The 24,341-nt window shown below is 57.1% G+C and overlaps 8 protein-coding genes across 8 annotated transcripts; 5 read left to right on the top strand and 3 right to left on the bottom strand.

Moving 5' to 3' along the window:
• Positions 1 to 1,028: 1,028 nt before the first annotated feature.
• Positions 1,029 to 2,304, bottom strand: THITE_2127887 (uncharacterized protein; the record flags this gene model as incomplete). The annotated part of the gene is made up of 3 exons (XM_003652015.1): positions 1,029 to 1,075; positions 1,386 to 1,604; positions 1,923 to 2,304. 3 exons carry the CDS (start codon positions 2,302 to 2,304, stop codon positions 1,029 to 1,031), a joined length of 648 nt encoding a protein of 215 aa, XP_003652063.1.
• Positions 2,305 to 7,277: 4,973 nt separating this feature from the next.
• Positions 7,278 to 8,285, top strand: THITE_2113039 (uncharacterized protein). The gene is made up of 3 exons (XM_003652014.1): positions 7,278 to 7,315; positions 7,384 to 7,634; positions 7,690 to 8,285. Exons 1-3 carry the CDS (start codon positions 7,293 to 7,295, stop codon positions 7,782 to 7,784), a joined length of 369 nt encoding a protein of 122 aa, XP_003652062.1. The 5' UTR covers positions 7,278 to 7,292; the 3' UTR covers positions 7,785 to 8,285.
• Positions 8,286 to 8,688: 403 nt separating this feature from the next.
• Positions 8,689 to 10,037, bottom strand: THITE_36621 (uncharacterized protein; the record flags this gene model as incomplete). The annotated part of the gene is made up of 4 exons (XM_003652013.1): positions 8,689 to 9,386; positions 9,732 to 9,785; positions 9,882 to 9,913; positions 9,982 to 10,037. The coding sequence occupies 4 exons, from the start codon at positions 10,035 to 10,037 to the stop codon at positions 8,689 to 8,691; spliced, it is 840 nt and encodes a 279-aa protein (XP_003652061.1).
• A 1,506-nt stretch (positions 10,038 to 11,543) lies between these two features.
• THITE_2047498 (uncharacterized protein) lies at positions 11,544 to 12,726 on the top strand (the record flags this gene model as incomplete). The annotated part of the gene is made up of 4 exons (XM_003652012.1): positions 11,544 to 11,584; positions 11,720 to 11,738; positions 11,836 to 12,157; positions 12,263 to 12,726. The coding sequence occupies 4 exons, from the start codon at positions 11,544 to 11,546 to the stop codon at positions 12,724 to 12,726; spliced, it is 846 nt and encodes a 281-aa protein (XP_003652060.1).
• A 2,098-nt stretch (positions 12,727 to 14,824) lies between these two features.
• Positions 14,825 to 16,933, top strand: THITE_2113026 (uncharacterized protein). Its single transcript, XM_003652011.1, has 3 exons — positions 14,825 to 15,052; positions 15,150 to 15,473; positions 15,537 to 16,933. Exons 1-3 carry the CDS (start codon positions 14,939 to 14,941, stop codon positions 16,452 to 16,454), a joined length of 1,356 nt encoding a protein of 451 aa, XP_003652059.1. The 5' UTR covers positions 14,825 to 14,938; the 3' UTR covers positions 16,455 to 16,933.
• Positions 16,934 to 17,203: 270 nt separating this feature from the next.
• On the bottom strand, positions 17,204 to 17,778 carry THITE_2087193 (uncharacterized protein; the record flags this gene model as incomplete). The annotated part of the gene is made up of 2 exons (XM_003652010.1): positions 17,204 to 17,581; positions 17,713 to 17,778. 2 exons carry the CDS (start codon positions 17,776 to 17,778, stop codon positions 17,204 to 17,206), a joined length of 444 nt encoding a protein of 147 aa, XP_003652058.1.
• Positions 17,779 to 18,130: 352 nt separating this feature from the next.
• On the top strand, positions 18,131 to 19,548 carry THITE_2113023 (uncharacterized protein). Its single transcript, XM_003652009.1, has 2 exons — positions 18,131 to 18,337; positions 18,467 to 19,548. The coding sequence occupies exons 1-2, from the start codon at positions 18,315 to 18,317 to the stop codon at positions 19,296 to 19,298; spliced, it is 855 nt and encodes a 284-aa protein (XP_003652057.1). The 5' UTR covers positions 18,131 to 18,314; the 3' UTR covers positions 19,299 to 19,548.
• A 1,104-nt stretch (positions 19,549 to 20,652) lies between these two features.
• On the top strand, positions 20,653 to 22,164 carry THITE_2113018 (uncharacterized protein). The gene has a single exon (XM_003652008.1). The coding sequence runs from the start codon at positions 21,230 to 21,232 to the stop codon at positions 21,950 to 21,952; it is 723 nt and encodes a 240-aa protein (XP_003652056.1). The 5' UTR covers positions 20,653 to 21,229; the 3' UTR covers positions 21,953 to 22,164.
• Positions 22,165 to 24,341: the final 2,177 nt, after the last annotated feature.

Genomic DNA, 24,341 nt, shown 5'->3' with positions numbered 1-24,341 from the left:
CCACCGTGCACGCGTCAGCCAGACAAAGCCTCCGTCGTGAGTCTCGACCTGGTATGAAAAGATAAGTACTCCCTACATCAAATCCCTCTGGTTCCAAAGGCTCGCCAAGTAGCCGTCCTGGTCCCCTAAAATGTGTGATTCCAACCCTTCGAGCGTGCGCGAAGAGGCGAAGCTGACCCCTTGCGGGCATGACCTTGACGCCTCAGCTGTGACGGGAGCTGGCAGCTCTGCCTCCTTCGGCATCCGACCTCTGCTCAGCATGGTATGTGTGTCGTCCGCAGCTTCATGACAAACAGCATCGGGCCACGCCGGTAGGCGGGGTGCCGAGTCATCCAACCCACCATAGCCGCAGTGCGAAAGTACCTGGCTAACTCCCAATTGCTCGTCAAGCATGGCTGCTTCACCTTCGATCCTTCGAATAAAATCCTCCAGGTTCTCGAAACCACAGTCCCCGTGAACAGCGCCCCCACCGCACACAACATCCGTTCCGTGGACACTTTCAGAAGGGTATTGGTGCCCAGTGGTACAGCTTAAAGGCTCCTCCAAGGGGACCTGGAGGTCTGGATGAGATCCTCGGCCACTTCCTGGGCCGCAACCAGACCGGGCTGCCTTGTGAGTGTACGTAGATGGGTCGATATCGTGAATGGCTTCCCCCCAAAAGCTCCAGCCAGGCGCAGCGAAGCTGCCGCCTAGCTCATCTCTTCCTGTCCCCCCACCCAGCTGTTGCCATCGGACAGCGGGCTGAGCGTGCTGAACGTATTCGGAACTCCCTGGCCCTGACGCTGCCAAGTCTTCCGACACCCTGAGGACAGGAGATTCCGCGGCCTTCTGCCCGCCCTTCTTGAGCGAGGGGGCGTTGGCGCAGTGCTTCTCATATTCGAAGGCGGAGTTGACTGCCATTTGAGCCTTATCTTGATTCGATGGCTGTCGAGTTGGAAGGTCATCTTCTGCCCCCAAGGTCGCGTCCGTTTGCACCGCGGCATCCTTGCAAGCGCTTCTCATGATAGCCTGAGCATTCCCGAGGCGGCTCATTGCTTGCTCTCCTGCCAGCGGTAGCCCAGCGTCTCCTTGTTGCCTGGGAAGCTCCTCGGCAGTGTCCAAGATATTGCGGTGGGGACGAGACCTTGCAGAATGGCAAAGGCCGGACTCGTGTTTGGGCAGTTTGCTGCCGTATTGCTGCTGTGAAGAGCAGCTTTTGGGCTTGCTTCTTGGGCGATTCAGAGGATAGGATTCGGAAACCGCGCTTCGCGTCACCGCTGCCGAGCTCGAATGGACCGACGCCACCCTGCCTTCACCGATGGTGGTGCTTCTGTAAGACCGTGGTGAACCTTGGGCGGAACAAGAGCGTCCCGACCACCTAGGATGAGGGCTTGAGTCGATCTCACTGAGGATACGTCGTGAACGCCTCGCATGATACGCAGGGTCGGGCTCCCTAGCCCTGGCTTTCGTCTGGGACGTTCTGCGGGAGAAAAATGCAGCAAGCTCCTCCAGTTCCTTGTCCTCTTTCTGGCTCTTGTTGAGCTTCGTCTTCGATTTTCGGGGCTCCGAAGCCTTGCGCGTGAGGCTTTCTGATATGCGGCTAGTCCTCGGTATCCGATTGCTCGCTGGACCATGTCAGTGACGACGAGCCCTCCTTTTGGGGGGAAGGCTTCATACTTCGCGTAAGCATATGGCTAGCCGTGGGGCCGGAGACTTCCTGTCGTGCCTGGTATCGTGGTGTCAGGACGGCGTCACCACGCTGGTTCACCCCTAACTGACACCCACCGAGCGCCGGTCCCCGATCCGCCGTTCACCTCCCGGGGCAACGTCTGTCGTTCCGTGTTCTCGGAGCTCCTAATCCGAAACACGCGTCCGGCCGGTTCGCGCCTTATACTCGTATTTGTCTTCACGAGTCTTGCGGCGAGCCCTCTTCTCATACTGACGCTCAGCTTGTTTGGCTGTGCCTGGTGACGGCAGACCAGCCTCTGACGGAGACCTAGATCTCTTCCCATGCCTGTACGCGAGGGATCCGGCCCGAGGTTGCCCTCCGTGGCGTTCTAGCCCGGGGAGAGGGGAAGAGCGGGCCTGGGTCTGTTGTAACCAAGATTGAATGTACTCGTCATTCTGATGCTTGGAGCGGAGGGCTGGGCCCTCTTCTAGGGGGCCGAGAGGTCCATGGGCCATGCCGAGGTGTCTTGTGCTCCCTTTCACACTGGTCCTGCGTCTGTTGATCTGATTGTGTAGTCCGTCGTCATCGTGGCTGTGTCGGCGCTCGTGGCGCCTCCGAGAAGCTGTCCTTGATGGGCGCCACTGGAGTTCCTCCATGGCTCAAGACACATTAGAAGCGTGACCACGCAGCAGAGCAGGAAATCTCCGCTGCGTATGGTACAATATCATCAGCTCGCTAATAATGTACAACGAGAGTGCAAGTGTTTGAGTTGCAAAAAGCGGCGGGTGCGGCCCATGCCTTGTTGCCGAAGTTGGCCGCCGAGCAGTGTCTCTCGGTCGAGCCTTCCATCCGTCGAGCCGGAACTGCCAGCCATCTTGATGCTTCATGGTGCACTCAGAAACCCGACGCTTTAGCCACGGGCAAGCACGATCCGGTTCCCATGCAACGCTGGGCACCTGAAAAGGTGTAGAAGAGGGCAAACATGCCCTCTTCCCCATTGACGGTTTTCAAGTGCAGATCCAAGGCACCTTCCTTGCCTAAAGGCAAGGTAGGTCTGCCGGGCCAGACTTCCGGGTTTCGTACGTCAGGCCGACGCTTTTCAACCCTGCATCTAAGTCCCTGCCGCGGTGCTTCGATCAACGACCTGGCTGTAGATCAGGATGGCCACCCTCCCTCACCGCACCCCACTGCGTTGCGACTCTGCAGCAGCAAAGACCCATGGACACTTGGACTGTATCCCTGCTATACAGCAGTCAGGTACCTACCTAGGTAATTATGGCAGCACGGCTAATCAAGCCTGCCCCAATTTCTGCCAGTCGTGATCTGTGTCAAACGCCCCCAAACAAGGCCCAATAACGGCGAACAATCAGTCACGACGCATAGGTGTTGATACTGACATTCCTAAGTCTGCGCAGCTCCTACGGATGGCATAACCGAGGTTGGGGCGTCGAGAACTCGGGGTGAAAATCCGGGTGAGACTAATGCCTGTCTGTCGCATGTCAGCGACCGCCGTGGGACCCGACTTCAAACCACGTCAAGTGGAAGATGTAATGCACCCCTGACGACGTTCCATTCCGTTGTTGTAGGGCCCCCTCCCGTCGTCGACTGCCGGGAAGGGACAGAGATCCTCGAAACCGTCGGCCGTGCGCTTTCTCCAGATGAACCATGCAGCCAAAGCACGCATGTCGACATGTAGGTGTACGTACATACATTCGTACATCCATGCTGCCTGACCACTTAGGACGCATCAACGACAGGCGCCGCCGTTGAGCGTCTCCTCGTCGCCACTTCTGGCAACTTGCAGACGGGCTCCGGCTCCGCAATTCCACCTTGGGCAACCCCCCGGTTCCTTACCGTCCTGACCTGAGCTCACGGAAGCGCTGGCCGAACATACGACTTCCAGGAAATGTGCTCCTTTGTTGCGCGCTCGCCAACGCTGAAGCCGGGAGCCAACTTGGTCCCCTGAGAGTCTCGTTGCCATTTCCTCTGGACGGGGATGTAGCTGGAGCTAGAGTTCATTGAAGCCTGGGTCAAACTTGCGGCGGCACCGCGTTCTCTGGGTTCTCGCCGCGGCCTGATGGGAACCTCGCGGTTAATAGGGTGATCGACAGCGGGATTATGGAGGCAATGCGTAACTTCCCCGCCAGTGTTAGGTAGTGTATCGATGGCTTCCATGCTGGTTCTCCAACACAATACTGTTGTAGTGTACGGAATAACGTAATGCCAGTTAGGTTACGCAGCAAATCCACCGTGGCAGCCATGCTTGACTGCGTAAGGCTTAGTTTAACGCTAACTATCCCCTGCGCAACGCCTCGTGTGTCGAATCCCTGCCAGGCTGCCAATCGGGTCGTCGTTAAAGAGGTCCCGCCAAGACTAATTTCGGAGACTGCCGCGTACAAGTAATTACAAATTGGCAGGCCGCGACGACTTCGAGCAACATCAACAACGAACAATCGGAACAATCGCAAAGACTCGTCGCAACAACTTTATAAAAACTCAACCAAATCGAAAAAAAAGAAAACGAGGATAACCTATACCCTAACTATAACCTATATCCTAACCTTAACCTAAACCCTAACTAGCGGGGGCCTAGCGTCGCCCCCCGTACCCTCGGCGAACTAACCCTTAGCGATAGAGCAAACGCCCTAGCGATGGTGGCTACGTAATAACGTTGTAAAAACATAGCCGACAATTGGCCGAAATTAGTCTTGGCGGGACCTCTTTAACGTCTACCGCCAATCGAGGAGCCCCTCCCTGTCGAAGCCGCACGCCACACTGTAAAAGGTCCACATGCCTGATGATGATACCCCCTTCTCGAACATCGACCAGCGCGGTGTGTTGACATCCAATATCATCCCTCTACTCGGACGATAGTGTATGACAAGTGGTACAAGGAAGCAACACGCCCGTTCCCATTACATATGAGTGCCGCAGCAGCTTCACTGGACTTCTAGAACCCGAGGCTTCATTTCATTGCCCACTGGCTAGGTCTGGCAACCTGGAATACACAGTAGTTCATGGGATTGCGAGACCGGCAAACACTCGGATTCCTTCACACAACATACCGCCACTTGCCTCGTCTGGAAGCCTCGACGACACACAGATGTTTGGCACCGCCAATTCAAACCGGCCAAACGATTGATGCATCGAGTTTCATCTCTCGCGTTGATTGCGCGTTTGGCATAACCTACGCTATCCCTGGAATTACACTACACACCCATGTTTCCCCACTTCAGTTCCGAGATCAAACTTCCTGTTACTGCAGTTGATCGCCAGGCATGGTAGCTTCCAGGTTTCCCTCTGATACCGAGGTACGCAGTAGTGTACTGTGTAGGTACATTGGACACATCCAAAGTTCCAGTACATTCAAGGCGATAATAGGAGGACTCGCGTGCGCCTTCTGCGTCTCTGTGAAGGTATGAGGATCAGTTCACAGTAGCTGTCATGCTACAGTCGACGACAGCCGCCTCTTATGCGGTTTTCGGTTTCATGCTACCCAGGTATTGGATGGGGCTCGAATATCGCAGGAGGCGGCTTCAACTTTGCCATCAGCAGCACAGCACCCCTGCGCTCCTTCGCGTCTCGCATCAATGGTCATCAGGCTCCCAGGGCGTTTTTGTATGAGAGGACCGTACCGAGGTTGTAGAACCTTGGTGAGTCGGAGAACGCAAACCTCTGCCCGAGATGGTGGCTCTCGGATTCCCACATGCCCTCAAGCACCGTTCGTGGCTTGGGACTGAGGCTCCCAGACCCTTCAACAAGCTGGCGCGCTGAGAGCCTAATATGAAGGGGGTCGCATAATCAAGATGCCCAATTTGCCAATGCCGGCAAAATCATCACAATGCCTCGACGATGTCAGCGTTTCTTTCTTTGCTGTCGACCGGTATGCTGGCCTTGTCCATCCGAAAAACCTGGATGAGCAAGTGTGACAGCGCGGCCTTCCTGGATACGGCGGAATGAGTAAGCTCTTCGGGACCCCGTTGACCGCTGAACGGCTTGTTTCGATCGTCTTGGTGAGCCGCAACAAGGATTCCCGGCAAGCAAACCCCAGCTGTGCAGCACTGCTTGGAGTGCAAATTGCAAGGACGGCGGCCACGAGACCAGGGCTGCCCCCTGGAGGTGGGTCCGGCCGACTCGGCAGAGGGACTGGGGACTGACTGGGGACTACCTAGGTACGCAGTACCTAGGGACTGGGGACTGGGGACTGCGGACTGCGGACTGCGGACCGAACAAGCCTCAGAAGATCTTTGGTGTTCTCACGCTGGCGCTGCGCCTTGCGCCGCGGTCCATGTCGGAGAGAATGGGGCGACCGCATGTCGAACCCTTCTAGAGCAATTCTCTTGCAGGGTGCAAGTGTCGCATCCCGTCCTGGGGTTCCGGGTCGCGCTTCTCGTGACCTGTTTGATACCTGCCTGGACTTAACCATGCCAACACCTTCATGCTTGTCGAAACATTGGCCAGGGCAGCAACAAGCGTGCCCGGGAGCCCACCAAGGCATATAACGTTACCACGCTGGAGGGCCGCAAACTCGGGGGATCCGGTAGGTTACTCTGTCACTCGGCCCAGCCAGGGGGGTTGGGTTATTTTGGTTCCTTCCCCAGGAATTCCCCCGCTGGCATATAAGATGGGTAACATCAATACCGGCGGCTCTGGTCGTTCTTTCCCGACGTTCTCTCCCACCAACCAACCACCGGGCTTGACAGCGAGACTGGAGAATCCTTGACCCTGGGTCACCATAGACGCAGCGCGCCGCTAACACCCGCCGCTGCCTGGCCTGCCGGCCACACTTGCCCGTCTCGTTCCCCCCCAGATCCTGCCACACTTCCTAGCCTCGCTTGGAGAAATCGAAAGTCGCGATTTATTCCAAGACAGACCTCCTCCCCGGCTGAAGTCATCGAGCCACTGGACCCACGATATCTCCAAGCGTCACACGGCTGACAGGAGAGGAGTTCCGAGGTAAGACGGGTCCCCTCCTTCATCTTTTTGCTAGGCGGCAGAAGGCGGCGTTGGCCTCCCCCGCCTTTCGCCCTTTTTGCCAGTCCAGGGCGCGTCATCCTCTTCGTGAGCGAGTTAACACCTCATGCCCCTCGACCCTGAGAAATCCCACTCATCCCCCAATAACAAACTGTCCCCGGCTCTGGCCGAGCGCACACATCCAGCATCCACCACACTGCTGCTGTTCTTTAACACGCAGAGGGTCAAATCTCGCCACACAGCTGACAGAAACCCTGTTCCCAGACGTTTGGAGATTCGCGAAGATGTCCAAGTTGTTTATCGGGTAGGGCAACTCGCATTCTCCCGTCCGCTGTTGGGGAGCGGGCCACTAACTTGTGTGTAGCGGCCTGGCATGGCACACAGAAGAGGCGACATTGAGGCAGAAATTTGAAGAGTTCGGCGTGGTGGAAGAAGCAGTATGTTTGTGGTGCGCTTTCGTTTGGTGCTGCCTCCTTTATTCGTTGCCCCAGCTCCACGAGTCCTCGCATCCGAGGGCTGCTGCTGATGATGGGTATCGTGTCGTCTGCCGGGTTGGAAAGGAAACCTAACGAGCCGCTTGATTTAGGTTGTCGTCAAAGACCGCGACACTGGCCGGAGTAGGGGCTTCGGTTTCGTGCGATACACAAACGAAGAGGATGCCCAAAGAGCCATGTCCGCGATGAACAATGTCGAGTGAGTATCTGCTCGCCAGATCTGAATGCCGTTGCTTCCGGTGGTCCGCGTCTAACCAGCCGCTTCAGGTTCGATGGACGGCAAATCCGTGTCGACAAAGCCTCAGACACCGGTCCCAAGGGTGGCAGCGGGCGGGGTGGTGTCCCGACCGGTTATGGCCGAGGCGGATTCCAGTCTATGCCCATGGCCGGCGGCCCCGTGCCCGGAATTGCGTACGGCACCCATCAGCCATATGGGATGCCGCCGAATATCTACCCTCAGCCGTATGGGCGAGGCTATGTTCAGCCCGCCCCGGCCGGATACGCCGTTCCCCTGCAAGGTATGTGAGCGGAAAAGCACGCGTGAAGGGACCGAGAAGGCCTGACAAGGGACAGCTTGGACGGGGCAGCCCTACGGGTACCCCGACCCGTCTCAGCAAGGCCAACCCCCTCAGCTGCCGAACCAAGGTCCGGGTCAGGGCGGATATTAGGAGACGCCGGCACCGAATCCTGAAGACCTCCTTCGAAAGGACCAAGCCGAAACGGAGCTTGAGAGAACAGTAACCGATAGAAAATCGCCGACGACAAGAGAACATCAACACACCTTGAGCCTCTCCTCCGCCCACCCCTTGCTTGCTCAAGCTCGCCATGTCGAGGATTCTGTACGATCAGGCGTTGCTGCTCTGTGAACGATCCACCCGCAAGATACCCCTGCGTGTTCTGTTCTTTTCTCGCTTGCTCAGGCCTCATGCTTTTTTTCTCATTTTTCCTGATCAGCCTTCTGTCGTCTTCGGCCGGTCCGACTTACTGAACCCGAGATCTCCATGGTGGCCTCGGTATGAACGAATATATCGCTTCTTTTCCTTCCCGTTGTTTGCTGTTGTTCATTTTGTTGAGTGCTTTATGTTTTCGTCATGTTCCTTCACCCCTTTGCCTCGCCTTATTTCCTGTTAAGAGAACTGATTGTCCCCTATTTCATGACGCATCTGGGTGGTGGGTTACCGATCAAAAGGTAGGCGGGCAGGGCAAAAACGGGGCATGATGACTGTCGAGGAATCATGGATCAAGCCACTATGAGACCATACCGAGATGTTGACATTTCCTTGCCACACTTGTGGGCAGATGGAGGATGTGATCTGAGGTTGAGTCTTACGTTATGCTAAGGTGACACGTGGAGAAAACGTTGGCATTGCCGTGCAATATCTGCACGCGGACAGGAAACCATGAAGGCGGATGACAGGGAGGGAAACGGTGGGCCAGGAAAAGGAACAGACAGTGAGGATGACGGGTAGCCACAGGCAACCCGAACATCGGAGAAGGCATGAGGGGGACGGGGGATGCAACCTCGTAGCTGATTTCTGTTTTCTCGTTGAGATGCTGTCCTCCTTCACTTCGTCACGAAGTCTTCTCTGTCTCTTCTTGCTCATCTACGCTGCTGGCCCTCCCGAAGTCGTGATGCTGCTCATGATGCTGTTGCTCCCGCTGCAGCACCTGTTCCGGGCCGACGCGGACAGGAAGGGGCGGACTCATGATCTCGGCGTCAGGCCCGGTGCTTCTTCTTTTCTTCTTCTCTTTTTCCTCTTCCCGCGCCGCGATCGCCCGAACCCGGTTCGACAGGTCCGTGACGTGCGCGTCCCCGCTCTCGGGGCTCAGCTCGTCCAGGGCCTGCTCCAGTGCCCACAGGTAGTCCCGGTTCAGGCCGCTGGGGCCTTCGCTGCGGTAGATGTGCTCGGCCAGCTGCTGCGGGTCCTGCGGCCCGACGAACTGATCGTTGTCGGGCGTGCCGATGTACACCAGCGTCTGGAAGGGCCCGTGCTGCGGCACGAGTTCCGGGTCGACGCCGGGCGCCGGGAAGAAGGGCGTGTAGTGGATCGTGTACCCGTTGATCTCGCGGATGTCGAGGTACTGCTTGACTTCGGCCACGCGGTCCGGCGTGATGCGGTAGGCTACGCCCCAGACCTTCTCGGGCGCCGCGTCGTGGTGGTCGGTCAGCTGCTCCCAGTAGGAGCGCGAGATCAGCGTGACGACGCGGCCTGGGGCCTCGGGAGTGCCGCGGTGGTCTTGGCTGTTGGGGGGCGGGGGAGGAAGGTCAGCTTTTACGCCATTGAGCGTGGCGGTGGCAGGGAGAGAATCATCACGGAGGTCTGGCTCGAAATTTGGGATCCAGACACCTGACCGCGCCCGAAATGTGGTTGGGAGTCTTGGGAGAAGCAACAGTCACAGGATGAGGCTGAACTACCTTGCCTATAATTTGGTTAATATGGAAAATCCGATCGAGAAGCCTCGGGACGGGTATCGGGGAACGGAATGGATCCGGGGCATTGGCGAGGAAAACGTCAGGGGGGGAAGGGGGGAAGGGGGCGAGGAGCAGGGCGGGTCGATGGCCGGGGAACGGGGAGAAAAGGGGGAAACGGGCCACGGCAGGGTGGCAGGTCGACCTACTTGCCAGAACCTCCGGACATAGCCGGTCACCCAGCCTGGAATTCTCCTGTCTTGACCCGGTCAGCTCTCACCTTACCGAACCAGACATCCATCCCATGGGGAAGGGGGCCTGTGGGTTTTGAGCCGAGAGGACCGGGCAGGGCTACCAAAATGCGGCGGTGGTTTCCAAATCAAGCTCCTGCTCGGACCCGGGTCAGTTTCGCCAACTCTACGCTGTGAGGACGGGTCCCAGGTCGCATCACTTACCCGTATCCAAACAGCCAGAACTCCCCAGTCTGAGCGGAAGGGTCTTCGACAGACATCCTCGTACCTCACGGAGGGCTCCACAAACCGGATCCAAGAAAAGGACTTTAGATGATCGCTCGGTACCCGTTGCGCCTGTGCGATGCTGGCTTCAGACAGTTTAGAGTTGGTACAAGGTCAATGCCCGGTCATGCACCTCGCCTCATCCGTGAGTTTGATGTTCCCCCGAGTCCAAGCGAGCGGGACAAAGCGCTTCTACAGCAATAATCCAGCGAGGTCAGGGAACGTGAAGCATTTCAACAAGCCTGAGTTGAGATACACACACTCACACACACGCTCTTGCTTTTTCATATAACCTGAGACTGCTCCTACCGCGTGGAGCTCCGAAACTTCCAGGTTGTATGCGGTGTTTGCACGCGACGAGGCATCGCTGAAGTAAACGTTAGTGGAGAAATTTATAAGAGCGTGCTTCGGCCCGGGTATCACCTCATTCGAAGCCGTCGTTTGCCCCAGTCCGCAGCAAGAATATGAACAACCAGGCTACAATGAAGTTATACATTGTTAATCGTGCCAATTATCTCTATGTTAGGCAGGGTGGAAGGACTGAGTATAACTACTGGCATGCTTATACAGTAGGACATTCCATCCGATGACAAGAGAACAGTGGCAGTTTGAACTGCGTACGTACAATACAGCTCTGTATTGGCCTCGTGGACGGATTACTTGACTGTAACGTTAACGTAACTAACGGGGGCTGTCTGCAAATTTGCCACAACGCCCTGAAACCCGGGACACCGGACGCCAAGACGCCCTAAAACTTGGACCTGGACCCTGGTCACCCTTGGAACGCGCTGTTGTGGAGGCTTGGTGGGCAAGGCGCATCGCCCACGTGCGCCCACGGATTAACCCTATCTCAGTAATTTCTGTGAAAGAACATGTACTTGGTATGAACGGGTTGCACACTTCCAGGTTGCCTTACAACGTCAGCCCAGTGACTGTCCCTGTAAGATACAACATTTAGCAATCGAATCACATGGGCTCATTCGGTTGCTACGCATATGTGGTTACCATCCCTGAAGTACCTCTGGCAGACTGGTGTGTCCGCTGTGCGGACGCATCCAGATCCGGTTTCTGAAACGCCGCCGCGGGGTTTGCACACTGAGCTAACCTGGCTCCCGTGAACCCCACTGGCCACTGGGAACGCTTGCCTGCCAGGACGCGCGCGGATTCTGAAGCCCGAGTCCATCACGAAGTGAAGAACAGACGATTCGAGTGGAACCCTTCCCGGTTTTGACAGTGAAGTCCCCGTATTCTCTCTGCGGGGTGATTGTCAAGGAAGGAGTTGCGACGGCGTGTTGCAGCGAGTTAGTTTGCGGCTGAGTTCGCTGGATCGACAGGCTGGCAGGTTGCTTAACGTTAGTTAAATCCCACCTGCTGCCTTGCGACGGCTCGGCCTCTGATCCAGGAGGAACCCCCTCTCGCCTCCCTCCTGGCCCTGACACACCTTCAGGAGTACAACCGGCGACGATCTCGCGCTCGGCTGTGACCAACGCACATCAGCAAACATGGCGTACAACCGACCGTACAACCCAGACGAGCTGCCCAGGTGAGTAATGCAAAAGATTGCGCTGCTGCTGTAAACGACTCTCCAGGCCCAGCGCAAGCCCCGCTATCGCGACGGCACCCTTTGCCATTCGCACATCCGCGACCAGAGTCCCCTGCTAACGCTGAACGCGTTTAGATTCGCGGAGCCTGAGCAAGTGAGTCGCGACCTCTTCCACTGACACTCAGTCCACCGCGCTGCTGCCTGCTCTCTGTTGCCAGCTCTCTCCAGAGGCTAACCCCCGCCTCCTGCAGAAAGGAACCGTCAAGTCTCCCGTCTCTACCTCGGTCTCGAACCCTTCTTCAAGATACGAGAACAAGCCGCCGCCGCCTCGCCCTGTAGACCACAGAGGTTCTTCTGATCCGTACGGTCCGCGCCCGCAAGAGCGACTATCACCGAGCCACACCCAGCCGCCGCCCGACCGCTTTGGCATGAGTCCGCCACCTACTGCCACGGCCCGGCCGGTCCATCACAACCTCCCCGCCGCTTCCTCGAGGCCACCGCCGAGTCCTGCGCCGCGCGACAGCTCCATTGATCCGACTCTGCTGCCGCTTTTCAGAGCGGTGGATAAAGATGGTGAGTGCTCCTGCCCTTCTGGGGGTCTCGGCGTCTGCGCAGCCCCTGGCCCCTTTTTGCCGATACTTACTGAACGGCCGCTTACACATAACGCTTTACGTACAGGTACCGGTCAACTGTCAGAGAGAGAGCTCTCGGCGGCGCTCGTCAACGGCGACTGGACTGCGTTCGACCCGCAGACGGTGCGCATGATGATCCGCATGTTCGACAGCGACCGCAGCGGCACCATTGGTTTCGAGGAGTTCTGCGGCCTGTGGTCCTTCCTGGCCTCGTGGCGGTCGCTCTTTGACCGCTTCGACACGGACCGCTCTGGCAACATCAGTCTGGACGAGTTTAGCAACGCGCTCGTCGCCTTCCGGTACCGCCTCAGCGACCGCTTCGTCGAGACTCTCTTCCGCACCTACGACAAGCGCAACGAGGGCGTCATGAGCTTCGACCTGTTTGTGCAGGCCTGCATCAGCTTGAAGCGCATGACCGACGTGTTCAAGCGCTACGACGACGACCGGGACGGCTACATCACTCTGAGCTTCGAGGACTTCTTGACCGAGATTCTGCGCCAGCTGAGGTAATCCAGGTATGCTGGTCTTTTGGGCCTTGTTTTGCGCTTGGGAGTGCCGCCCTCCTTTGGTATGACTTATTTGATGATGATTGGAGTTGTCGAGGATGACTAGATGGGTGGAGGGGATCTCAAACTTTGTTGCATAAAAGTGACGACAGAGAATCACCGGTACAGAAGAATGACGCCGGCGTTTGATACCCCAGTACCGTCAGTACGAGTCGCCAACAACAGGTAGCCGTTGTTCCATTGCACCCCGCCTGGTCATGCCCTGGAAGCGTTGTGCTCTGAATCTTTTGTACAACCCCTCACATCCTCAACCAGCATGGCGGAGATGGTGGCACACACCTAATCTTGGTTACCTACCTAGGTAGTGTACGCAGTACGCTCGTAGAGGGTTCCAGAGCTGCAAACCACGTTCGCGGCCTGTGAGTGCCACACCAGGATTACATGGTTCGTTGTGAGAGTGCAGGCTGTGCTGTGATAAAGAAACCGCCGCGCATTTCCGACTTTCCCACTGCCACACACGCCCCATCCTGTATACCTTCACTACACAGTATGTACGCACAGGGTAACTTACTCGATGCGGTCGATGCTTCTGGACCTTACGGAGGAATCCGGGAAACAGACAATACACTAATAATGGCGTTGAAGGGTGGTCGAGGTCCGGGATTCGCACCTGGGTTGCCGAGCTTGCTGTCTCGCTTTGTGCTCATGGTATTTGCGTCCAGCAGGCAAAAGCAGAGCTCCTCGACAGCTTGCCCGTTGCTGACCAGGGAAGCTACAGGATCCCAGCAGCGCCCCTCCATCATCCAATCGTAGGCTCTGTTAGCCATGACACCCACCGTGAAGTGAAGAGCATGAGCAACCCCCACCTTCCAACCAAGTTCCGGGTGCTTTGCGACCCGCTCCTCGTCCGAGTCAAGAAAGCCAGCCATCCTCGTCATTGGCGAGTTCCGTCATCCGATTCCAGCCAATTGCTTCTCAGAGATTCAGAGCAATGAATGCCGATGTTCAGGGCCAAACGGATCTGATTTTCCTGCCAGGTACTTGCCCGACTCGTTTGCTGACAGTTCAAATCCGACGAGGCGCCCTGAAAGTGCCAGGATGCCAAGAATCCATGCTGTCACAAAAATCATGCACGGATCACCGTACTGTACCTCTGCTGCAGCCATCCACCCATCCACGAGCTAAGGCAGTCCTGAAAAAAGGTGGACAGGCACTACAGTTACGCGGTAGTCATGAGAGACTTGCGTCATGAGAAGAGTATGTACGCAGTAGGTAGACACATCCGAAGCCGGATTTCTCAACCGGACTTATTGCGGCATAACGGGATGTGTGCTGGGTACACGGGAGGTACGGATTACTGAAGCTCACCTTTGTATTCCGTATCGGTGATCGTCCCGCTTTTCCCTATCGGTGTCGGTCCTATGACGCTGCGCCTGTTAGCTCGATTCCTCACAGCCGAAGCCCCAGCAAGCTGGTTCTTCACTAAGTTACATTAACTCAGCAGGGATGACGTTACGCTTGAACTGGACTGATTGAATTTAAAAACGGAGTCTGACTGATGATAGTTAAAGGAAGGCATGTCTACCTAGGGATTGATAAAAACCGCCCAGCATCCATACCAGGTAGTTAATGTCTCTCTTTTGGGTCGTTTGAAGCTGACTATTGGACTCACATGCAAAGCCACGGTCTGCTGTCAAGGTAGGTAACGTTAGTGTAAGCTGCGGAGCTTGTGGGTGGTAGGTCGGGGCTTCCGTCGGCTGGGATCGAGTCGCCAAGCACCTGTTATCCCAGCCGGGTCCATGCCTGCATCCTGTCCCCGCTCCGCTCCCCGCTCTCCATGGGAGCTGCGCCATGCACTGTCCCCCAGGGCTGTTCTTGCCCGCAGGTCGTTGCCACCGCCTGCCCTCCCTATTCTTCTTCGAAACACCGCCTGTTACACCTGGCGAGAAAGCTTTGGAGCTCACTTCTCGATGACTGCAGCCCTTGAACGCATCTTCCGGAGCTCAAAGCCAGTGCAGGTTAAACATGATAGCTTTTGCCATCAAAGGCTACCAACATCTCAATTGAGCACCGCTGCGATTTTACCTGCTATCTATCTTATCGGATAGAAGCTATCAATCCATCGCTCACACCTCCCCACCAGCGCCCCTCGATACACGCCGCCCCAAGCTTGAAGTTCATCTCACGGCGGGGTTGAAGCCGGCCGAACATTGAAGATGCCGCCGAGGTCGTCCTTGACATCGTCCTTTTCGATCACCGATGCGAACAATGAGGTCGTCTGCCCGCTGCGCAACCAGGATGGCTCCAGCTGCCGCAAGCGCTGCATTGGGGTGAGTCGCTCCTGTCGCCACCCGAATTCCTTTCAAAGCGGACCGCCGCAGCGCCTCGAGATACTCGTGCATAATACTGACGCAGCACGAATTTCAGGAGAAACGCTACCGCTCCATGCAGGAGCACATCCGTCGCGCACACCCCGAGCACTATATTGCCAAGCTGCCCGCAACCGAGGAGAGCTTCTTGCTCATGATCAACACCTCACCGAGCGAGCGACAGCAAGCACAGCCTAGCTCGGGTCCGCCCCATGCGCACCCGACCAAGGGACCTTCGCACGACTTCCGGCGAGATGATTCCAACGGCCCCGGGACTCCACGGAGGTTTGATGAATATGCTGGGGGCACCATGTACCCAGCCGCTGCTGCGCTCGCTCAGCTGCACAACCATAAAAGCGACCTTGGGTGGGATTCAGACGGGGTGAGTATTTGGCTTCGCTCGCTAAGCGCAGTGCATTGCAAGCTTGCTGACTCCTGGTGACAGCAGGACTGGCACTCAGACACAGAGGGGGTCAGGATCTCTAGGTCGTCCGTTGAACTCCCGCCAATACACTTATCGCCGCCCGACGTGACAAGTGCGCCGCTTCCCAGTCTCGAATCTGCGAGACAACGCGATCTGCTCCCTTCCATCATGGCCAATTCGCCTCCCGGCCGGTCCTCTACGCTCCCGCCGCTCCACAGGCCTCTCGGGCCCAATCGGCCGCGGAAACAGTCGATTTCCAAAAGGTTTCACCATAGAAGGAAATCAAAAGGCCCAGGGTCGGACTGGCTCCGTCGAATACAGAACGACGGCAACGCTGACTTGCTGCGGCCTGGCGGCCACGATCGGAAGGCCCTCTCGGCCGAGCCGTCGGGGGATTTTGGTAAGCGCTGGGAGGATCTGATCGATGCGGCAGCGTCGGCAACGGAAGACATAGATGAGGACAGAACTCCTGTGAGTCTCAGGTTCCCTTCGATGCTCGACCCGCGCCTGACGAGCCAGATGCCGCAATCGCCGGTATCCATCCAGAGGTCGTCCCTGCCGCCCTTCACGCAGGGCGCCTTTGCAAACTACCAAGCCTCCCCCCTCCAGCGAGCTCTCACGCCTCCGTCTTACAACCCTGAAGCCCCTGAACCGTTTCCGTCGGTCGAGAGCGGCGAAAGCGGAGATAATTTCCACATGGGATCGCGGGGCTTGTCGAACTCGTCGCCAAGCTATTCGTCCCAGAACACACAGATCTACTGCGCTGCTTGTCAGGGCGTTTCATTGCTGAGGGAGTCGTATGCATGTACCGAGTGCATTTGCGGTCTCTGTCAGGCCTGTGTTGATGTTCTGATGGGCGAGCAAGGCGCGCGCAGGAAATGCCCCCGATGCGCTACCATAGGCGGGCGTTTCAAGCCGTTCCAGCTGGACATTCGGTAGTTGCGCCGATATTTCCGTGTTTCTTGGGGTTGGCACCCTCTTTTTCCTGCCAAATTTTCCTCCTTTCCCTATCGCTTTCTATATTTTTCATCTGTTACAGCACACATTCGGAGTCATAGGTTGGCGGTATATCTCGGCTTGTTGCATCGCCAACAGCAATCCTCGAAGGGGCTACAACGGAGTTCTACCATCACGGCATTGGAATCAGTGCATTTATTCGGCTTGGGAGCAGGGGCATCAGGATCAGCAACCCCCATCTTACGACACTATAACGGATACCTGACACCGGCACAAACAAGGAAGGAACGGCAGCGTGCTGCATACACGCGATCGTGCAGCACGACTCAACCACGACACGGTGCTGTTGGCAAACGATTTTTCACACTGGCGGCTTCGGCGTATTGGCGCGGGGTCCTGTGGTCTCAGGTCACAAGGGAAGATCGAAATCATTACTGAAATTGCTTGGGGCTGGCTTGTCAAGACCAGCGTTCTTCTGCCGAGCCCGCTTTTACGCCCTTGGGGCTGTTGCTCGATTCATTGGTTGCCGCATACCAAAGCAAAGAGCTAAGATCACCAAGGGAGATTATCGGAAGGGCTGTTTTCTTTTTCTGAACCCCGCTGGGCTTTTCTCCTATGCCACAGTGGCGCCTTACCCAACGTGCATTACCGATAGCGGGATGGGTTTTCAATGCCTGCTTGGTTTGGGTTTTATAAATGGACTAAGTATGATAGGACAACCTACGATCTCTTCAAACTGAAGGAGGAAGGCTTTCCGCAACTAGGTCGAAGAGGTCCAGCAGGGCGAATGCGTTAGCCTCCAGGCCGAGCTCCACGGCGAGCGTGCAGACCAAGCCGCAGGCATGGCCGTGTTTGGTGAAGGACTGCAGGAGAGGTTTGTGCTGCTCGACCTGGCGCGGGTAACTCCTGCTCGGAATGACGCCGTGAAGATGGTCCTTGCTAATGCGGATGAACTCGGAAGAGTCTGGGCGTTGGTCCTTTGCCGGTCGTCTTGACCGTGCCGGCAGGCTTGTAGCGAACAGGGAGACGCCTCGCTCGAGGGCGTACTGTAGCTTCTCGTGCAGCGGTGCAGCGAAGGTGTCCCGGACAAGGTCCTGCAGCTGCTCCAACTTGAGTTAAGAGCGCCTCATTCTCGGGGGTGCCTCGCAGGTCGAGGTAGAAGAAGCCGCATGTGTCTTGGCTGCTTGGAGGACGCGGACTGCCTCGCCCGGTCGCCGCTGAGCAGTTTCTGATACGAAACGACAGCGATGGGCGAAAGGCGAAGGTTGTCTGGAAATGGAGGGATGCTGTCAAACGGCGAAGGCATGCTGTGGCATCGGCGTTCTTGGTTGGTGGTGAAGTTGCCCGCGGCGGATAGGTGCCTGGTGCAAACAGCAAGCACCGCTCAACGAGTGGAAGAGAAACCTTGTTCGGCTGCCTAGAAGGGCAGGCAAGATGCTCAGAAGCGCCCCCAACCCCTCCAACAAGAGCCATCGAAAACGATTTGGCGGCCCCCCGCCTTTGCCCAAATCAGAAGTGATTTCAGGCAGACACAGCCCATGTGCGGGGGGTGTGGCCTTTGACGTTGGTGCCAACATCAAATGCAAGATGCAGACGGCCGACTGCCAGAAGCACCAAACATTTGATCGTCGCCCGCCTTCAGAACCAAGCGCAAGGTATAAATCGTGGTGTGCTCGAGTTGGTTTGCCCTTCAGTCTTTTTTGATTCATACCCAAGGGTTTTCTGCTTTGAAGCTCTCTTCCGGCAGTGCAAGCAGTCCTCATTTGGCAGGCGAACCTGATTCCAATTCGCCCGCAAGCATAACGTTAGCTGCCGACCGAAGCCGACTGACTGACCACCATCATGGGCACCCGGCACCTTATTTGGTGAGCAGCACGCTTTCCCCCTGCCTCCTTTGCTTCTTCGCTCTTCTCCTCCCCTCCCCTCGGAAACCTCCGAGCCGCATACGACTTGTCTGCTGGAGCGGGGCGGAGAGAACTTACAGGTCTGTGCAGCATCTTCTGGAAGGGGAAATGGTACCTCGCGCAATACGGCCAGTTCGACGGCTACCCCGAGGGCCAAGGCGTCAAGATCATCAACTTCTTGTCGGTGGCCCGCAACGTCGAGAATCTCAAAGCCGGCCTGGAGCACATCTATGAGCCGACGTCTGAGGAGCTGGACGCCATCTGGGAGGAGTGCGAGGCCTGGGACGCCAACCGCCGGGCGCAGCAGCAGCAACCCTCCTCCATATTTGAGCGCAACATGTACGGCATCAACCAGCTTTACCCCAGCCTGGCTCGGGACACCTCAGCTGGCATCCTGGGTATCATTGCCCGCGCGGCCCAGACTGAAGAAGAGGACCGCGCTGAGAAGAAGCCGAAGAAGATCCCCGTGCACCTCGAACTCGAATTTGCAAACGACACCCTCTTTTGCGAGTGGGTCTACGTCATCGACCTCGACAAGGAGGTGCTCGAGGTCTACGGCGGCGGTGAGCGCAAGCACGACGGCCACAGGTTCAAGGACGTTGGGCCCGAGGACGCAGCTGTACCTGCGTTCCTGTGCTCCTTTGCTTTCTCGGAAATCTACCTGATGAAGAGCCCCGAAGAGTTCTTGGAGAAAGCCCAAGTGCTTGCAGCCAAGCGTGCCCAAACGAGGGCAACGGTGGCTGGGGCGAGTGGGCCAACGGTGACTGGGGCGAGTGGGCCAACGGTGACTGGGGTGAGTGAGGAGGACGTGGCCGAGCTGTACAAAGAGAACGAGGCCGGAGACAAAGAAGAAGAGGAAGGGGAAGGGGAAGATGAGGAGGAGAAAGTCATCTCGGAGGGTCGCGTACAGGACGGTCGCTAGGTGGAGGGACCACCGTGAAAGCGCCGAGTCCGCTTCTCAGTCGTGTACTTATTGAACCCATGGACAAAGTGCAGTTGTGCCAGTCATCACCGGCTTCAGAGTTTTCTCGACCAAGCTCTCTCTGCCTGGGGCGTTCGGACTGGGGCTCCAGGGATCCATGGATCCACCAGCAGCCTCAACCATTCAGTGCTTCAACCACTCACTGCACTCCTTGGCGGGTCAGCCAAGATCAAGATCACCCTATCCTGCCTAGCTCCATCTTCGGCAGTCGCTTCAGGCGATCCGATCCCGAGCTGCCGATCTGGGGTAGATACACTAGTGTAAGCACGAACTAGTGTACGCTAGTACTTTGTTTCTTCTCTTTTTTTCTGTTCACTGCTTCCTCTCCCGTCTGTCTGTTTGATGCTCGATGTGGGCCAGTGGCCCTGGTTACGGTAGACTACAAGGCTAGGGTGCGAAAATTGCCGAGCCGCGCTGGGCCTGCCGCCATCAGGATCTCGATGGCATCAGCAATTTGGGTGAATGTGGAAGCAATTTTGCGCCCCAATCAGATGGCAACGGCGCAAGTTCATTGTTGGAAGACCCCATGGCCGCAGCTCCCTACATACAACTACTTGCGTCCCTCTTGCAATTCAGGCAGGGGCACGGCAACACAGCTCTGTCCCGCATTGCACAACTTTGCTTTCTCCTACCTACTCCGTACCATGTCGCTGAAAATCATTCAAATGCCGGCGAGAGGAGCAGCTGGGCTCGGGCTTGCTAGGATCCACGAACCAGGTTCTGCCGGGCGGCCGGGATTTGGCAAGGACAATATGGGAACCGCCAGCTTGTTCGTCATCGCGATCCGTGCCCCCTATTTAGCCTGCGGAGCTGGCTGCCATCCGCTGCAAGGAACGCCCCACGGGCCAGCGGTCGTCGACCACTGAGTCGAATGGGTAGGTCCGCGCTGTCGTACGAAAAGACGAAGCTGTACCCTCTGAATACTACTTAACGTTGGTATGTGGCGGAAATGGCGGGCTGGACGGGCTGAGACTCGTCAGCGCCCGGGGGGGCGGGGGGAGGGGGGTTATGGAGCACGTTGCTGTAGAGTTGCGGATTGCGGGTTTCCATGATATCTCTTCCCCGGGCCGTGCCTGTCGAATGCCGGTACCCGCGAGCCGGGCTCAATATCAAGCTGTGGATACAAAAAGCGGCCATGCCTGTCCGACCGCCAGTTTGTCGGGCCTTATGAGTGGTTTCCCTCGTTTGCCCTTTGTTACGAGAGTGACAAACCCATAGCCCATGCAGATACTCCCTCGCCCGCCCCCAAGTCCGCTCGTTTTCCTGATGCTCTTATCCTTCAACTAGGAATGGCAGTTGCCTCTCTTCGGTGTCATTCCCGGCCACTACTGCGCGTTGCTCAGTTCGATCCGTGTCGTACCACCTGAGCTATTTCCAGTGGCGCTTCATGGATCATTAACGGGAATATCAGCCCTGCGAATGCAGCTACCCGCCCTGGTCGAAGGGGGAAGAAGCTCGTTTCGGTAACAGAGCAGCAATCACGAGTCCTTGTCACTCGTTACACACCCTCGTATCGACCAGGGAAGTCGATAATCGCGACCTTGGCGTTGGAAGCGACCACGGTGCTGCCGCGCCGCGGCCCGGCTGGCTATCTTCACAGATTCAGCACAATCTTCGGCCGATATTCAGGACGGAGACGCAAGGAAGGCCAAGGCCCAGGGCACTTTTGTCAAGCTTGCGGAGAGCTGTACCTCCTTCGCGACGCTCCCGCCATATCTGGCGCGACAACGACACAGCAAACAAGATGGCCGGCACGTTCTTCACGTCATGGGAGCTGTGGGAGCAGATGACCTTCGTATGCGCTCCAAGCCCACCGCCGTAACTGAGTTAACAGACTGTTTGCTAACGTCGGGCTCACGTAGGTGCTCGCCATGGCGATCGTGGCTGTTTTCTGCGCTGGGCTGTGCAAGCTGTGGTGGAATAACCGGCTGATGAAGAAACAAGAAGCGCTGGATAAGGAAAAGAGAGCTCGATTGGAGGAGATGCGCAAGGCAGGACTTCCGGCCAAGCGAGCCAACAACGTCCCCTTCGGCGTCCGCGCCATCCAGAGCGGGGTCGAGGTGGACGGGATATGGATATCCAGGCCAGCATCGCTCAATGAAGGGGCATCGGCTAAGCTTGCTTCCTCGACCACCCTGGTTGTTGGCCGGGACTCGGATTCGCAGAAAAAGGGGCGCGAGTACTCGGAGGATGAGAAGTCGGTGCCGGTGAGCACAACAAGCCTGGGGACCAAGCAGAGCCCATCTGCCGCTTCCGTCTTGCAGAAGGTCACGGATTCCGACTCGCTGGAGAGCGCGCAATTGGGAGTTGCCATCCCTGTCTCAAAATTTTCCACCAGAGCGAAGAGACATTCGTCCCGGCCGGTCGGTGGGTTGAACGAGGATACCCTGCGCAAGTTGGAAGGGCAAGCGGCAGCAGCGAAACCACCGTACGACACGTACGTCCCCGCGTCTCCTGCTCAACGGAGCCCGCGCCGGCCCAGTCAGCGAAGCACCGGGTCCTCTTCCGAAGAATCGGTGGACTCGCAACCGCCGTCGGTGCAGAGCACGAGCGCCAGGAGCTACACGTCCTCGTCGCACAGCTCAAGGCTGTAATGTACATGGCCAGGAATCCGCTCCATGGGCGGGCAGGACATGATGCAGCTCCCCGGCGATGGTCTGAGAGAGAAAGGCGTGAGCGCGACCCCTTTGAGACGCCCGCCCGGACACCGAGCGGCTTCTCTGCGCTTTCCCAGGCTGAAACACATGCGTCTCTGCAGCAAGGGCAGGAGGAGTTGCCCGCTCCGGAGCCTACCTTCGGCCCGGGCGACGCACACTTCAACCGGGGTCCAAGGAGGGTCAATGATGGATCGATCCTCTCTGCCGGGACCTTTGGGAGGTAGGGAAGGATGGATCAAGCGGGTGAAACAGAGCAACCCTAGAAAGCATTCGGTCTCGGACTCTCGAGTGGTTGGCGCGGGGAGGCTTTGCTGTGCTTAACGAGCGGGGGGCAAATAAATATGTTTGGCATGCTAGTTAATCAAAGGCACTTTGAGACGGCGCAAAGAGTGGACTGCTTGGGTACGCATGTACATGAATATATCTCGCGATAATTAGGTAGTCGTGGTTGTTGCGATGGTGATGAAAGCTCTCCGAATATGTGCGAAGCGAGTAACGTGTAACTACGGGTTACCAGACGGCGAAGGAGCATTACGTTTGCATTCGTATTTTACGTTTGTGTTGTTCTGGCATATGTAAAGTAAACTGGGGAATTTAGGCTTGGCATCCACGGACCACGCAAGTGGTCACGGGTTTCCGCGTCAGTACCGCCCCGCGCTAAACGCGTTGATGCCTGCCAGCCTTGTCGCTGTCAACACAACAACCCGATTTTCCCGGAGGAGTACGCGTAGTCAACTTCTGCCACAACTCACTCAACGCACGCCGCTGTCTCCGGTTACGACTGCAAATGTCTGGGCAGGAAGAGTACTACGGCGATGGAGCCAATGGCGAGGATGGAGGGCAGATGGGGCCTGGCGCGCCGACACCCCTTGCCAAGCTGGAGGTAAGCCCCGACTTCAAGCCACCCTCTCAGTGTTTTAGTTGAGGAGAATCGAGAGCTCTGCTGACGGCACTGACTCGCAGGGAGTAGCAGGGCTTACAAAACGCGATATCCAGTCAATCGTCGAGGCAGGCTATAACACGGTCGAGTCTGTCGCATACACACCGCAGCGAGTGCTCGAGCAGATCAAGAACATTTCCGCGCAGAAGGCGGCCAAGATACTTGCTGAGGCGTCAAAGCTTGTTCCGATGGGCTTCACCACAGCCACCGAGATGCACCTGCGTCGCAGCGAGCTGATATCCATCACCACGGGCTCCAAGAACCTCGACACTCTGCTCGCCGGTGGTATCGAGACCGGCAGCGTGACCGAGATTTTCGGCGAGTTCCGGACTGGGAAGTCGCAGATATGCCACACACTGGCTGTGACTTGTCAATTGCCGTTCGACATGGGCGGCGGCGAGGGGAAGTGCCTGTACATCGATACCGAAGGCACCTTCCGTCCCGTGCGTCTCCTCGCCGTTGCCAACCGCTACGGTCTCTCAGGCGAGGAGGTTCTGGATAATGTTGCCTACGCGCGGGCTTACAACTCGGACCACCAGCTCCAACTTCTGAACCAGGCAGCGGCCATGATGTGCGAAACTCGTTTCAGTTTGCTCATCGTCGACTCGGCCACTTCTCTGTACAGGACGGATTTTCTCGGCCGCGGTGAGCTGAGTTCAAGACAGACGCATCTCGCAAAGTTCATGCGGACGCTCCAGCGCCTGGCCGACGAATTCGGCATTGCTGTCGTTATCACCAACCAGGTGGTGGCGCAGGTTGACGGCGGCCCGTCCGCCATGTTCAACCCTGATCCCAAGAAGCCGATCGGCGGCAACATCATCGCCCACGCGAGCACAACACGGATCAGTCTGAAGAAGGGCCGAGGCGAGACCAGGATAGCCAAGATTTACGATAGTCCCTGCCTGCCGGAGAGCGACACTGTGTTCGCCATCAACGAGGACGGCATTGGAGACCCGAGCCCGAAGGACATGGAGAAGGAGTAGCCCGATACAAGTGAGCCCAATGGGGACAGTGGATGAGGAGTCTGATGTTGCATCAACTGTTAGCTCGCATGGAAGAAATTATGGCATGGCTCATGGTCTCGGGGAAGTTAATGCACGCCTACTGGAATCTTTTTTCTTTGGCTTGGGAGTTTGAGCTCGGCTTTGCATGGAGGGCTGGCGTAATGAGACAGGAGCTGCGTATCTGGAGTCCGTATGGCTAGACGAATCTATTCGATTTTTCCGTGCACTGGCAACCTTCAATTCCACTCAGCTAACCCACTGAGACAGCTCTGCGGTGGGCGTCTGCGTGTCTGGACGCTGAGCTTCCCACCCACCCACGAACTGTGGTAGGTAACTGCAGTAGAGGGGCCTACCACAGTAGCTAGTGCACGTTAGCCTGGAA

The sequence above is a fragment of the Thermothielavioides terrestris genome, chromosome 2 (assembly GCF_000226115.1).
Source record: "Thermothielavioides terrestris NRRL 8126 chromosome 2, complete sequence".
In the NCBI taxonomy this organism is placed as follows: Eukaryota; Fungi; Ascomycota; class Sordariomycetes; order Sordariales; family Chaetomiaceae; genus Thermothielavioides; species Thermothielavioides terrestris.
The sequence above is the reverse complement of the archived record's forward strand: the minus strand, read 5'-3'. Positions and strand labels throughout refer to the sequence as shown.

Excerpts from the sequence above, each read along its gene's own strand:
- THITE_2113018 (XM_003652008.1), top strand. The coding sequence starts at position 21,230 with ATGGCGATCGTGGCTGTTTTCTGCGCTGGGCTGTGCAAGCTGTGGTGG.
- THITE_2113023 (XM_003652009.1), top strand. The coding sequence starts at position 18,315 with ATGGGCACCCGGCACCTTATTTG. Across the intron at positions 18,338-18,466 it reads GGCACCCGGCACCTTATTTG|CATCTTCTGGAAGGGGAAAT; the intron begins GTGAGCAGCACG and ends AGGTCTGTGCAG.
- THITE_2113026 (XM_003652011.1), top strand. The coding sequence starts at position 14,939 with ATGCCGCCGAGGTCGTCCTTGACATCGTCCTTTTCGATCACCGATGCG. Across the intron at positions 15,053-15,149 it reads GCCGCAAGCGCTGCATTGGG|GAGAAACGCTACCGCTCCAT; the intron begins GTGAGTCGCTCC and ends CACGAATTTCAG. Across the intron at positions 15,474-15,536 it reads TTGGGTGGGATTCAGACGGG|CAGGACTGGCACTCAGACAC; the intron begins GTGAGTATTTGG and ends TCCTGGTGACAG.
- THITE_2113039 (XM_003652014.1), top strand. The coding sequence starts at position 7,293 with ATGTCCGCGATGAACAATGTCGA. Across the intron at positions 7,316-7,383 it reads TCCGCGATGAACAATGTCGA|GTTCGATGGACGGCAAATCC; the intron begins GTGAGTATCTGC and ends CAGCCGCTTCAG. Across the intron at positions 7,635-7,689 it reads ATACGCCGTTCCCCTGCAAG|CTTGGACGGGGCAGCCCTAC; the intron begins GTATGTGAGCGG and ends GACAAGGGACAG.